This window comes from Ascaphus truei, chromosome 10 (genome assembly GCF_040206685.1).
Source record: "Ascaphus truei isolate aAscTru1 chromosome 10, aAscTru1.hap1, whole genome shotgun sequence".
Taxonomy (NCBI): domain Eukaryota; kingdom Metazoa; phylum Chordata; class Amphibia; order Anura; family Ascaphidae; genus Ascaphus; species Ascaphus truei.
Window position 1 is genome coordinate 10,232,455 of NC_134492.1, and position 13,447 is coordinate 10,245,901.

General features: G+C 40.4%; 1 protein-coding gene across 2 annotated transcripts in view; it reads right to left on the reverse strand.

Moving 5' to 3' along the window:
• Positions 1–876: 876 nt before the first annotated feature.
• LHX8 (LIM homeobox 8) overlaps positions 877–13,447 on the reverse strand; it is a 15,714-nt gene continuing 3,143 nt past the window's right edge. Inside the window, exons 2-9 of one of the 2 annotated variants that reach the window (XM_075615789.1) lie at positions 13,008–13,085; positions 12,013–12,177; positions 8,467–8,588; positions 8,086–8,306; positions 7,865–7,968; positions 6,697–6,792; positions 5,682–5,865; positions 877–3,369 (exon numbers count right to left, since the gene is read on the reverse strand). In XM_075615789.1, the coding sequence (XP_075471904.1) occupies positions 3,293–3,369; positions 5,682–5,865; positions 6,697–6,792; positions 7,865–7,968; positions 8,086–8,306; positions 8,467–8,588; positions 12,013–12,177; positions 13,008–13,085 (1,047 nt within the window). In that variant the 3' untranslated portion in view covers positions 877–3,292. The remainder of the gene's footprint in view (positions 3,370–5,681; positions 5,866–6,696; positions 6,793–7,864; positions 7,969–8,085; positions 8,307–8,466; positions 8,589–12,012; positions 12,178–13,007; positions 13,086–13,447) is intronic. The other variant, XM_075615790.1, reaches the window with a different exon arrangement.

The window sequence follows — 13,447 nt, forward strand, 5'->3', positions numbered from 1 at the left end:
CATTAATGAGCATACAGCGGGTTGTCACGTTTTCTGGAGCGTCTAAAAGTACAAATCTGATCTCTTCTAAACATTTGCAATTGTATACTGTGATTTTACGCAATACGCAACATTTTTATCCGAATTTTCACTAGGGGGAAGGGGAGAAAGACCACGGCAGTAACTTAACTATGTATTCCAGAAAATCGTAAAATCAATGCAACCAATTTTTGTAGCATATTAAAAAAAAAAAACAAAAAAAAACAGGACTCCTACTTTGAAGCATTAAAAATTTGCTACAAAGTATTTTTTTTTTTTTTTTTTTTTTAACTACAGGTCACATTTATCTCCTTTGCAACCGCAAAGCTCAACAACTCATTAAGTTGCTTACCAAGATGGACACATGCACATTTTTTTTTTAGTATCACTCGTGCCTTTGGCAGGAAAAAATAAAGGATGCAATATGTTGCAGTCAGCTCAACCCAGCCCTGAATACCTTTCACCCGCACAGGTTTCTGTTCCCATTAAAGCCTCTTCCAGTATGCATTTATTCATGGTAGTGACGGGGTTTACATCATTTACAAGTATATACATTTAATAAGGAGGTAGAAAACGGGTCCTGCACTGGATGACTGAATTAAGATTTTTTTTTTACATTGTAATAAAGAACATTTCATACTTTTGATAACAGGCTTTGTACAAACAATGGCTCATGGTTATTATGGCCAAGAGGCTTTTTACATCTCCATGCTAATCTACTGTACCATCTCAACTGAATTGTAAGTAATACGGCGCAAAGTGTAATATATAGAACTCAAAGCCCATTGGATTCATTTTGTACTAACTTGTTTTAGCGATTATCTAATCATCTCTACAACTGGAAGTATGACTAATGTCCACATTATGCTTCTGCTGTGCAGAAATGTTAGCGCTTTTTTTTTTTCTAACAAAAACCTTTAATAACAAAAGTTTATTATACAACATTTGTGAAGCTGGGTTCTTTCCGACTGTCGAGTTTTGCTTGAATAAAATCAGGTAGACCAACACGTATTCATGAAATGCTGTTTAAAATATTTTTCAAATAAAGATCGTTTTCTAAATTGTTATATTTATTTGGGGGCGGGGGGTGAAGCATATATTGACAGGAGGTTGTACACGTCTAAGCCATACATCTGCAAATAACCCCTCAGCAGCTATAGAAGGAGTGAGTAATCCACTGCTGGTCCCTCTGGCACGTGAAGGATTTAACGACAAAACACATACTAGGAGTGACAACATTGTGTTGGAAGAAAGCCAATTTAAAATTCGTTCCACCATTCTTGAACAGGTGCACGTGCCCATTGAACACGGGACCATGGACATTACCCACCCAATCTGTAGTACAAGTACCACTCGTACAATACTCTGTTGCTTCCAGGCCCCATAGTATTTACTTGAATTACCCGCATATAGAGGATACTATGTATGCGACAGTGGCAGCTTGGGACATTTTCGCCAACAATAAGCCCCACGGTGGCTTTTTACAGTTGAATGGCAAACTATTAGAAACTGACAGAGGAACATGAACAGCAGGAATGGCCAACTCATGTCCTCAAGAGCCACCAACAGGTCTGGTTTTAAGGCCATCACTGCTTCAGCACGTAGCTGAAACAAGGATATCCTTAAATCTGACCTGTTAGTGACCCTCAAGGATTGGAGTTGGCCACCCCTGATATACAATAACATGCTTCCAAGTATACTGTAGGTGCTCATAAACTGCGTGACATTGTCAAGCCTATACATAAAGGTTATTCAAAATGTAGTTCCGTCCATTATCTACTCTTGAAACCAACAAATTAAAAGCCATCTAGTTTTAAAACGATTCTATATTCCAAGCCCCCTGCAGTCTCCATGATGAGATGCTGCATGAAGGGGCACATTCTGCATGAAAATGCTTCTAAACGTTTGCCTGGGAGGCGGGGCAGTAGGCCCAACCTCACCGACATGCGTGAACCCAGTTTGTATGCCAATGTAATCTCCTTGGGACTTGTATCTCTGTGCATCAAAAATTAGATTGTAAACTGTACAGGGCAGGAATAGGTATCTGAATCTTTGGCATATGCACCTTTATACAGAGCAATATATAAAGGGGGGGGGGAGGGAAGAGAAAGGATCCACGAGCTTTGGAGCCCTCCAGTTAATGGTCCACTTCCCAAGCAAATGAAGAGGCCTTTACTGTAGAGAAGGATGTGGCTGGTGACCAAGGTGGTAGACCCATATACCACTTGGAGGGGAGAGAAAGTGGTTCCAACATACAGACACCTACACTATCAGGGGGAAAGGGATCTTTGGTGCTGGAATAACTTATACACCTATCTTTATGAACGCGTGCACAGTAACGATATATGAAAACACTGATCCCATTTATTAGATGTAGTTTCTTTAGAACTTCAGTGAAATGAACACGGTTAATTAACCAAGAAGTGGTTCAATGCATTGAGGCCGTGTGTGTTCTGAACACCCAAGTCAAATGAAAGTGGTTGAACATCATAAAATCATTTTATGTAAATCCAACATATAAAGCATGTTTAGCATGCTGTAATCAAAGCTTTATTCAGTTCATTCAGGAAAAAAAAAAGAAAATCATTCAACTGAATTTGCTCGTTCACATATACAAATTGAAATGTATAAGTAACTCAAAATACATATGCACCTTTGTAATAATTTACAGATACAAACTTATGACAAAACTACAATTTCACCAAAAAATTGTAAACATTTTTTGCACACTTGTCAGTCCTTTTTTGGCAAAGTGCTCTCTTGATGACAAATAAATTAACAAATACACAACTAGTTTGGACTATTTCCAGACAATACAAAAAGATGCTTTAAGTAATTCAAAGAATTTAATGGAGCTTTAAAGCAGAACCCATTAATACTTACATACCATGGGCAGCAACATGGTCTTCAACATGGTGTGTATAGCAGAGGTGGCCAACTCCAGTCCTTTAGGAGGACCCCAACAGGTCAGATTTCAGGATGTCTGCTTCAGCACAGGTAGCGCAATCAAAAATTGAGCCACATGGGCCGAAGCAGGGATATCCTGAAAACCTGACCTGTTGGGGGCTCTTGAGGACTGGCGTTGAGAAGCCCTGGTGTATAGTAACCCCTCCACTGCTGAAGGGTACACGAGTGTCATGTCCCTCAGCACTGAAGGGGTGCTATAAAAAAACAGTAATATGTTTTAATTATATTTTTATACACAATAAATGACTCAATGTTATTCCCAAACATTTACATCCTTGAAAAAACAAAAACAGAAACAGAGAAAAGGTTATGCGTGACTTATTGGCAGCTGTGTCATGGAGTGGGGCAGCAGAGACTGGAGTCCAAGTGCCGACGGAGAATGAGCTGCAAGAGAATGAAACAAGGATTAGAACATCAAATATGCAGATTAGCTCTGTATCAATTCATGTCAATCTGGCCAATGCTGCAAAAGCGATACTGCGTTCCCACTGTTCTCTGGCCTGATTGTATACATAAAGCGTGTGGCAATATAGGATTCTACATTCTTACCTCAACTGGAAATGTGGTGCTCCTGTTACAACTACTCATTGTGTGCCTAACTTAATGGCCACCTTTCAGGGTCAATCTTTGAGTCAGTGTAGCTCCGCAGCTACAATGTATCCTTAGGCCGAATTCATAGAAGGACAGGCCGCGCTGAGCCCCTGCATCCTCAATGAGGATGCCTTGAGAGGGGGCTCACGCGAGCGTCCGCAGGGGTGCGGAGGCGCTGGATTTTTCAGCCGACAGCCAAGCTGTTTTTCAGCGCGCTGTCGGCTGAAAACATCCAATCAACGCGGAGCAGCGTCAACGTCAGTGCCGTGACGTCGACGCATCGTGGGCGATTGGCCCAGCGACGTCACTGCCCCGCCTCCCTCAGTCTCCCCCCGCCTCAGATCGCACCCGCATGGGCATGAAATCACGCAGATTTCAGCAGGCGAGCCTCAGCGCGGCTCGGAACTCCTCACCCCTCTATGGCCCCAGCCTTATATTATCAAGGTAACATCTATTGTTACAGTTTACAGCTCAAACTGCTGGGAACATTGTTTGGGATCATTTGTTGACAAAAGATCTTGCACTGCTTGCGAAGTTGGTTAAAACTTGCTAAAGAAATCAAAGGATGCATTAAAAAAATAAAAAATAAAAATGGCATTAAGAGTTGAATAATTATTTTTTTTTTTTTTTTTAAATAAAACTTATTACAAGTAAAAGGGGAAAAAATAAAATCCGGTCTGTTGTATTAAATAGTAATAAGACATTTCACGTTTTGCTGCTTTAAGCTCAAAACAGGGGTTGTGTCAAATATCTGTCCCAGGAAAACTGATACTTTGTTTAGAAGTTCCCTGTAGCTGACCGGATAGCAGCTTTGGGTTTTACGATCTCTCTGCGGTGGAGATATCAGCAAAAAGTGACAGCACAATGGAAAACAAAGGCTGCTGGGGGTAAGGAAATAATTATACCGGCTTGGAGTGCAAATCAACACTGGAGATCCATGAATATGAATACCCAACAAATATCTTGAGATATAGATCTAGTGGCTGATTAGCTTCTCCCAAAAAGGTAAAGTATAACATACTGCAGAGCTGTATATGTATCAGTCACATAGAAAAGAGTTCCATTTTTGTACAATGACTGGAGATTGCAGAAGAGGCCCGGTGATAACAGCTTACAAAATAACTCTTCAATTAATCAGTATATTAAAGAGAATGTATATGGAGACTTGAGTAAGAACACCCAGTGGATTACATTTGTATCTGTATTTAAAGTAAATAAAAATCAGACAGACATGCCCATGAGCAGGAACATAAAAGACCGAGCACTACTTCCATGCAGGTGAAAAGCACCTTGATAAAGTGCTTTACAGCACGAAACGCGTAGGAGTGGTGTTCCCTCCACCGTTTTTTAATGCAGCATAAATAAACTCATTTTTTATTTGCCACGTGACCTGTTCCTTGTTTGCCGTGCGCCACACACATCACTTGGATATTCTGCAAGCTACAATTAGCCTGATCTGCCTGTGCGTTTAAAGCACCACACTGGTTTTTTTTTATATCGGGGACATGCCTTAAAGGAAAAAAAATTGAAAAAGAATTTCCACATATGATTTAGTTTAAATGGTAAGGCATTGATTGCTCGGACACATTGTAATGTACCATATCTTATCTCATACCTGCATCTACCAGGGTTGGATCTTAAGAGGCGGAACTTGGGATGGGGCAAGCTGGGCAGCCTGATGGGGACGCTGAAACCCCCCCTCAGCACTGCATTGATTAACCGATCAGTCAGTGCTGCAGCCGATCACAGCGCACCCGATCTGGATTCACTACCGCGACATCAGGATGGGGCACTGTGACCGACTGCAGCGGCGACTGACGGGTGTGTTAGTGCAGTGCCGGTCAGTGAGGGGGAGGGGGTGTGGGGGGGTGAGAGATGGAGCGACCTTCCCCCAGGCCGATTTAACTGTTGGGCTTTGGTGTCCATAGTTTGAGGCTGGCCGGCAGTCACCATGTTGGAAAATAAAGTGGTGACCTTTTATTACCCATGACAGAATATCCATCTCCATTATTTCAGAGGGGAGCGGTCGGGACAAGGGTGGAACACGCATAAAAACAAGGTTAAGATCGGCTTCCTAAGCCCCCATGCATAGAGTTAGGACTTACCATCCATATAACTATGCAAAGCAGTCAACATTGGTCCATCTTGAGGTACATATGCAGAATAGGTCATTTCTTCTAACATTGGTGGTGACAGCCTAGAGGACTGAATGGCTGTAACTGGAGCAGTTGATGAATGATTAGGACTAACATGCTTCTTATGGCGTGCTCTACAATTCTGAAACCAAACCTGAAAAAGGGAAATTTAAAGCAAAACTGAAGAATTGGCAGATTTTTCCATAGCGTAACAGAATAAGAGCCGGCGTCTAAATACAAGTCTTTCTATTCACAGCCCACTGGAAATATTCAACTAGGACCACACTTCAGAATCCGGGGGGGGGGGGGGGGGAGAATCTATATATAAAAAAAAAGTAACGGACAAGGAAGCTTCTATTTCTACAGTGCTATGTGCAAAAGAATATATAATATATAACACACGTAAAAATATTCTGTATCAAAGTAAACTTGCAAACTAGATTATAAAATACCCGAATCATTAGGAGACGGCTTTGTTAATGTGTTTATTAAAGTGTTTTGGTACACACCTTACCAGTCCTTTATAGCCAGATATTGCTTGTGTGTAGTATTTACAGATTGAAAACGACATTAGTACTAAAACAAAAGAACAAATGTCACACAACCAGTCTTCAATTAAAAAAAAAAAAAAAAGTTTAACGTGTGAACATTTACATTTCAGTGTTTTAATTACACTCAGGACATATCCTGAAATGGTGGGATTTAAACATTAAAGTTGTCAATAATAAACAAACATTTTATTGAAGACTGGATGTGCCAGCGTTCTTTCGTCTTTTGGCACAAGTACACTGGACAATCGCTAGGTATACTCACCAGGACATTGCATCATTCATCCCATTCTAAATACAGGTTCACATCAAAATCAAGAACCAGTTTATCTGAAACATGTCCAGTAACGTCCTTTGCAGCGGCCATGTCAGGTGTTATTAACATGGACTCTTATGATCAAATCAATAACCGTTTCCCAGCAGTGCCATGTAGTTACCTGTATTACACGCCTGCTTAGGCCTGTTCTTTCGGATAATTTCTGTAGTGTTTGTGCATCTGGGTTGTTGTCTTGAGCAAATTGTGCTTGCATAACCTGTAATAAAGCAAGATGAACCATGTTCAAATATATTGTTTTACTACTTCTACACACCCATTATCATTTGATGGTTTCACTTTGTGTAATAAATGCAATACGTTATTACAGCCATGGTAACACACACACACACACACACACACACACACACACACACACACACACACACACACACACACACACAAAATAAAGTTTAAAAAAAATATGCAAGACAACCAAATACAATACACTTCTGGATCTATTTGTGCAAGTTATGTTTATAATAGATTTTAAAGTTATTTTTATTTTTTAAGTGCTTTTTCCTTAAAACAAACAGAAAAAGTTTGAGTGTTCCAGGTTCTGCTCCTGATTATTAGCGATGATCAATTTGGAATCAATTTGGAATCAATTGTATGTATAACCATATCTGCATCGTCCAAGGCATTGAAAATAGTTCTTTCCAATCATACAATAACTGGGCTCAGAATAAAATAGTTGCGTAGTACTTTAATAATATTCTGGAGATTTGGGGTGTTTTGCAATCACAACCATTATCCCCCAGTAATTGTTAACAGAAACAAGATACATCATCTATATTACAATGTACACGCACAACTATTTAAAATAGCCAACTTATTTTACTGCGGATCAATATTTCAGACCGGTCAGCCCTACAAACGTTGGGAGTTATCTTTGCGCATGTTATCCTGAATAGCGACACTGCATAAGCACTTGGGGCTACGCCAACTGTGTAAACAGTCCCTATTCTCGAATGGTTGTTACACAAAACTAATTTGCGTAGCGCAGAAAGTTTAAAACAAAGAAAATGTGCTCTTTTAACCCTGGATTGGCGTTTCAGTTCACGCGTTTCTATTGTACAGTATGTGTTACAACAGGCACTTCCCCCGTACAACACGCCAGCTTCAGCCCGTGACCTTCTTAAGTAGTTGAATCTGCTAGCCCCTCCAGTGTATTGAAAGTGTAATGAAAAGGTTAAAGTTCAAGATTTTTTTTTTTTTTTAACTGTTTATGAACACAAGCCAATTACACATTTTTTAGCAAAGTCTGCATGTCAAACTGAACAAGCTCTTACTTGGAGTTGGTCCGCTGTAAAACTAGTGCGAGCTCTTTTTGCTGGTTTAGGTTGATTGATATCTTGCTCTGTCAACAAAGCACCTTCTACACTAACCCGATTCCCTGAAATGAAATAAAAAGCATTAGGCACATTTTTGTTAAGTCTTTGGGACTCGCATATTAAAATCATCAACCCAGCCAAGATCAACATTAAAAATGGAAGATAAAATGAATACATACCATTCTCCACAGCTCTCTTTAGGTTGTCCAGCATGCAGTCATAATGTACCCGGCAAAGGACTTTCTCTTCCACCAAAGCAAACTCCTCTCCTGTAGAGAGCTGCCTTTTGCACGTATAGCAGGCAAAGCATGCCAAGTGGTAGACATTTCCTTTGGCTCTTCTGACCCAGTCAGTGGAATGGATGTGCCGGCCACATCTGGAACAGCGTGTTCCATACCGTCTGCGACAGAACCGAAAAAGGGCTATAATATGCTCTGATTGTCAGCGTAACAACCCAATATGTAACAAATAATAATAATTACATGGCCACTAATCACAAAAACCCAGACACACACCGCTATAATAACTGTACATGCATACGTGAGGTTAATGTGCAATACCTGAAATAATCAAGTTTGCAGAATATGTCTTTATCTTTGATGTAGCAGCTGGTGTGCCTTCCCAGTGACGTTCTGCACACACTACAGGACAGGCAGCGGACGTGCCAACAGAGATCGTTTACCTGAGAAAAGAAAAGACGCTGTGGGTTACCAGAAAGGAACACTGCTGCCAACCTGTAACCATACAACACACAGAACGTGTGCATCACTGTTCAGAAGAAGCTGAAGGACATTCCATGTTGGGATGCTAAACAGAATTAGTCTTCACTCCTTTTGCACCAAGCCTTTCCTTAAATATGAATGTTACTTGCCAATTTCAGAAGTATAAAACATTGATTTACCAATTTTAAAGCATTTTAACCATTTCTTTTAGAATTTGATTATTTATACTATATAAAATATAAAGCCCATATTTGTCAAAATAAGGGGACTGCGAAGGTAACAGTAAAGAATGACATTTATTCTGAACTCCAAATAAAAAACAGTCTGATGGTTTAAACACCAAAGTGAGATGTACAATTATAGCAGAGCATCTGCTGTACTGTCCACAACTTCATTGAATCTTATGCATGAAACTTTGTTTCTCCAATATAACATGCGATTCATTAAAGTAACATCCGCTCAGATTTAAGAACTTATTTCATACAGGTTTAGAACAGGAACAGCATCAAAAGGTTATTGTAAACATTGTTTGTAGTTCTGACATCTTGAAAATGCAAGTCCTGCAGTACAACTTGTACATATGAAGTATATCAATTATACTTGGCTAATAATATAGCACTGAAGCATTAAGACTATTATCCCAGTTCTACATACACCATGATTCAGCTCGGCAAGGAAGCCTCTTAAAAGAACAATTACTGAATCCGAAACGCAATGCTGCGCAGCTATTTAAAGTGGACGATATATAACGTAACTTACCTTATAAATTAACAGAACAATTACAACTACATTAACACAAACTAAAAAGAAATGTAAATTCCCGTAACTTGCAGAACATGTAACATTCACCTACTATACTTAAAAAAAAAACACGTTTACCTACACGTCAGATTTCTATTTGTGCAAAATGCCACAAGCATGCAAATGCAAACATTGACAGAACCAAAAACAAGCTACTGATCCTATGGTTCAACAAGCCGTGACCTCAATTTGCTGCCCGTACCAAAAGTGCGCAATGTGCCACAGTGGGAGAAAGGGCTCCTTCAGCAAAGCACAAAGGAAGAATATGGGGACATGGGTTAGAGAGTGAAAGGGCAGATAAGCAAAGGGCAGAAGGAAGGAGGTTAAACGACTTAAGAGTGCATATGATATGATGCTTAACAAGGAGATGAAGGGGGATATGCAAGGACTCCACAATAAGGAATGTGGTTTAGAAAGACTAAAATCGGGAGGAAGTAAAATGAGTGACGTAGTGATCGGAGTGAAGAGATTTAAATCTGCTCCGCCTAAAAGTTCACTTTCATTCCTGAATACCTTTATTTTATGTGTTGGAAAAACACGGATAGGAAATCACTTCCATCTAACTCTGCACTAAAGCTGCCCAATTCTTATCCCCGTTACACATAAACACCGCTCTCGTTATGCATTTGCTTTGGAATCTCTCGTGTGCTGTTTGGGGGAGCCCTTCCGGCATAGATCAGAAAAGGTTTTACACAACTTAAAGAGGCACTCTAAGCGGTATGCATGCATTTTAGTTTGAATATATGCAGCTTTGATTACCTTTTATTGGAAGGTAATTATCTAAGCTGCCAAATCGATTCGTTCTCCCTTAAAATCGATCAGCAAAGATCCTGCTTCCCAGGGTTCACTAAATGGCCGCCTTTCAGTTTCAATCAATCCTTCACTCAGTGTAACTCAGCAGCTGCAATGTATTCTTGTATTACTACATTAATATTATCTACTGTTAGTTTGCAGCTCAAACTGCTGGGAATATTGGCAACACGTTATCAAACAGGAAAGTGTTGCAAAGATCTTGCACTGCTGAGGAAGTGTTAAAATCTGCTATAGAAATGAAAGGATTATCACTATATTACAACTCATTAAAAATGAAATTAAGAACTGAAGTTAAAAAAAAAAACTGATTAAAAAAACACATGTAGGATATTGCATGGATTGCTCCTTTGAGTGTGGTATATTGAGAGAACTAGATTTTCGAAATCATAACATCTTCATGGGTGAGGTCAGAAGCTCATGTACAGACTTTCTGAAAAACTCATGTTATGCCATTAAAAGGCAACACCAATTAAGAATCTTAAATACAGTATATCGTTGTTGTAGAGGTAAAAGTCAAACTACATTCTTTGAGTGGGTCTACTGAGGAAAAGGGGATTAAAGGTTTGTTTACAGGAAGAAAAAAAAATTGTGTTTAAAAAGGAGGGTATTTTGATATGAGAAACTGAAAATTAGGGGTCTTTAATGGGTTTTTCCAATAGAATTATCAAGAAATTCCAAATATGAAAGTGCATTTATAGTGTTTTTTTGGCAAAAATGCAATGGAGTTTTACCTTCACAACGAAAACATATTGAATAGTTCTAAATAAAGTATATTTTTAGCTTTTGATTCACTAAATTCACATTAGAACTACAAGAGTGAGACATTAAATTCAATAATTTGTCAGTCTAATAAAATAATCTATGGACTACCAAGCCAAATATGAACAGTAATTGACAAAAGGACCACTCAAGATTTTATGAAATTTTGCATATAGTTATCCTGTCTAACAAAAGTATTCAGATTTATCTAGCAAGTCACTTCAAATATTGACTCATTGCAAATGTCTTGTTGCAATTCACAACTCCTGAAATTAGGAAAGGTGGATATTTTAAACACAACTTTGCATCAGTTATTCTGACTTTATCAATGCAAATATTTGAATACTCATTTCTCATTCTGCACATAAATATTTACATAATCAAATATCCCGATTTTTTTTCTTTTAAACAAACATTTTCTAATTAGTTTCTGTAAGTTTCTCACTCATACTAGCCTACCCTAGCAACAATTACATTTACTAAAAATCACAACGTTCTTTATAGTAAATTGTGTGCATACAAAAAAGGAAAATGAATAGTCTTGGCACTTCCACTTGGAATTAGGAGTTCTTCTAACGCAATATCTGCCCAATACAAAGCTATTGCCCTATATATCACATATTTCATTATCCTGATAGAAACAGAATGCTCACAACTAGACATCCATAAAGCACTCCAGGCCTAGCACAAGAAAGTTTGACTATTTTTCTTTTCCCCGCCACTAGAGATGTACAACATTCACCATAAAGTTTGCGAACCAAACAAAATTTTGCAATCATCTGTAATCACACAAAAAATAAAATAATTACTAACCATTCAAAGTTAATGTGCAGAACATCACCCTAAATTCAGGTCACATTTCTTCAACCTTTTGAGCAATGAGATTTTTGGTGAAAAGTGTTACAGGGAAATGTAAGGGAAACTGTTGAAACATTTAACATTTGCACATCTCTACCCACCACCCCAGTTACCGCCAACAGTGGGTTTGGGAAGCCAGCTGGACGCTCTTACCTTTAGCAGGTATTTATCTAGGATCTCCATGCCACAGCTGCTGCACAGGCTCTTCCCCTGGCTGATGCCGGCAGATGGCATGGAGTGAGGCGAAGAAGAGGACACAGGGGACAGAGGAGCTGATGAAGAACACGAGTCCTCATCTAGTGCAGCCCCAGGACTTCCCTGCAACCAGGAAACAATGCAAAACCACAATGAGCACGCGAGAACTGATCCACTGGATGCATCTTGTGAGACATAACTGGCAATCACTCCTCACTGGGGGCTCTAGGCCATCATCACCTGCACCATTTTTAAATGCATAGCCACAGTAATGTTCATGATCTCCTGCAGAGCATCTTATGTTCCACCAGTATCAAAAATCTAAAATGCTGGATAAATGCAGTTAATTCAAGAAATCCAAAACAAATCCAATGGGTGATTTTGGATTACTCTGACATTAACTGTCTCTATTGGGGTTGGTGTTGTATCTTCAATTCTTTGAGGTGAAAGACAGATCTAAATTGGGGCCAACCCCAATAGAGACAGCTAATGTCCGAGTAATCCAAAATCACCCATTAGATTTGTTTCGGATGACTTCATGGGATCACCAGGCGCGTTCATGGATTTAACGCCCTGACTGACAGACTGAGCAGCTACAGTACCACGAGTTGGACCATGTGAGCCATTGGACACCAGAAACACGCGAGGGGGACGTATTATCCCAGTTGGTTGCAGGTTCAATGGTAAGATATATTTGAGACTTGCCCTGTTGCAATTTTCCCCACTTCACACCCTTCCAAGTATCACACAAACAGGCTTTATAAATAGATTCTCGCCCACGTAATGATATTATTCAGGGCCCTGTGCTGTCAGGGTGTGGAATGCCAGAGTCTGCCCCTGAACAGCATTACTTACAGGGCAGATATAACCTGGGGTCAGGCTCAGGTAACCTGAATAACCCCACCTGGCTGGGGCTGCCCCTGTAACATGCAGAGAGGCCTCACTCCACTTACCAGGGTCCCCTCACTTCTCCGGCTTCTCCCCATGGGCAGCGCTGCACCCCCGCACTCTTCAGACATGAGGGTCGTGAACTGCGGGAGAGAAGGGGAAGGGGGGGGAGGAGAAAGGGGGGGAGAGAGAGAAAGAGAGAAAGGGGGGGGGGGGGAGGAGAGAGAAAGGGGGGGGGAGGAGAGAGAGAAAGGGGGGGGAGAGAGAGAGAAAGGGGGGGGAGAGAGAGAGAAAGGGGGGGGGGGAGAGAGAGAGAAAAGGGGGGGGGAGAGAGAGAGAAAGGGGGGGGGGGGAGAGAGAGAGAAAGGGGGGGGGGGAGAGAGAGAGAGAAAGGGGGGGGGGGAGAGAGAGAAAGGGGGGGAGAGAGAGAGAAAGGGGGGGGGGAGAGAGAGAGAAAGGGGGGGGGAGAGAAGGGGAGAGAGAAAGGGGGGGGGAGAGAGAGAGA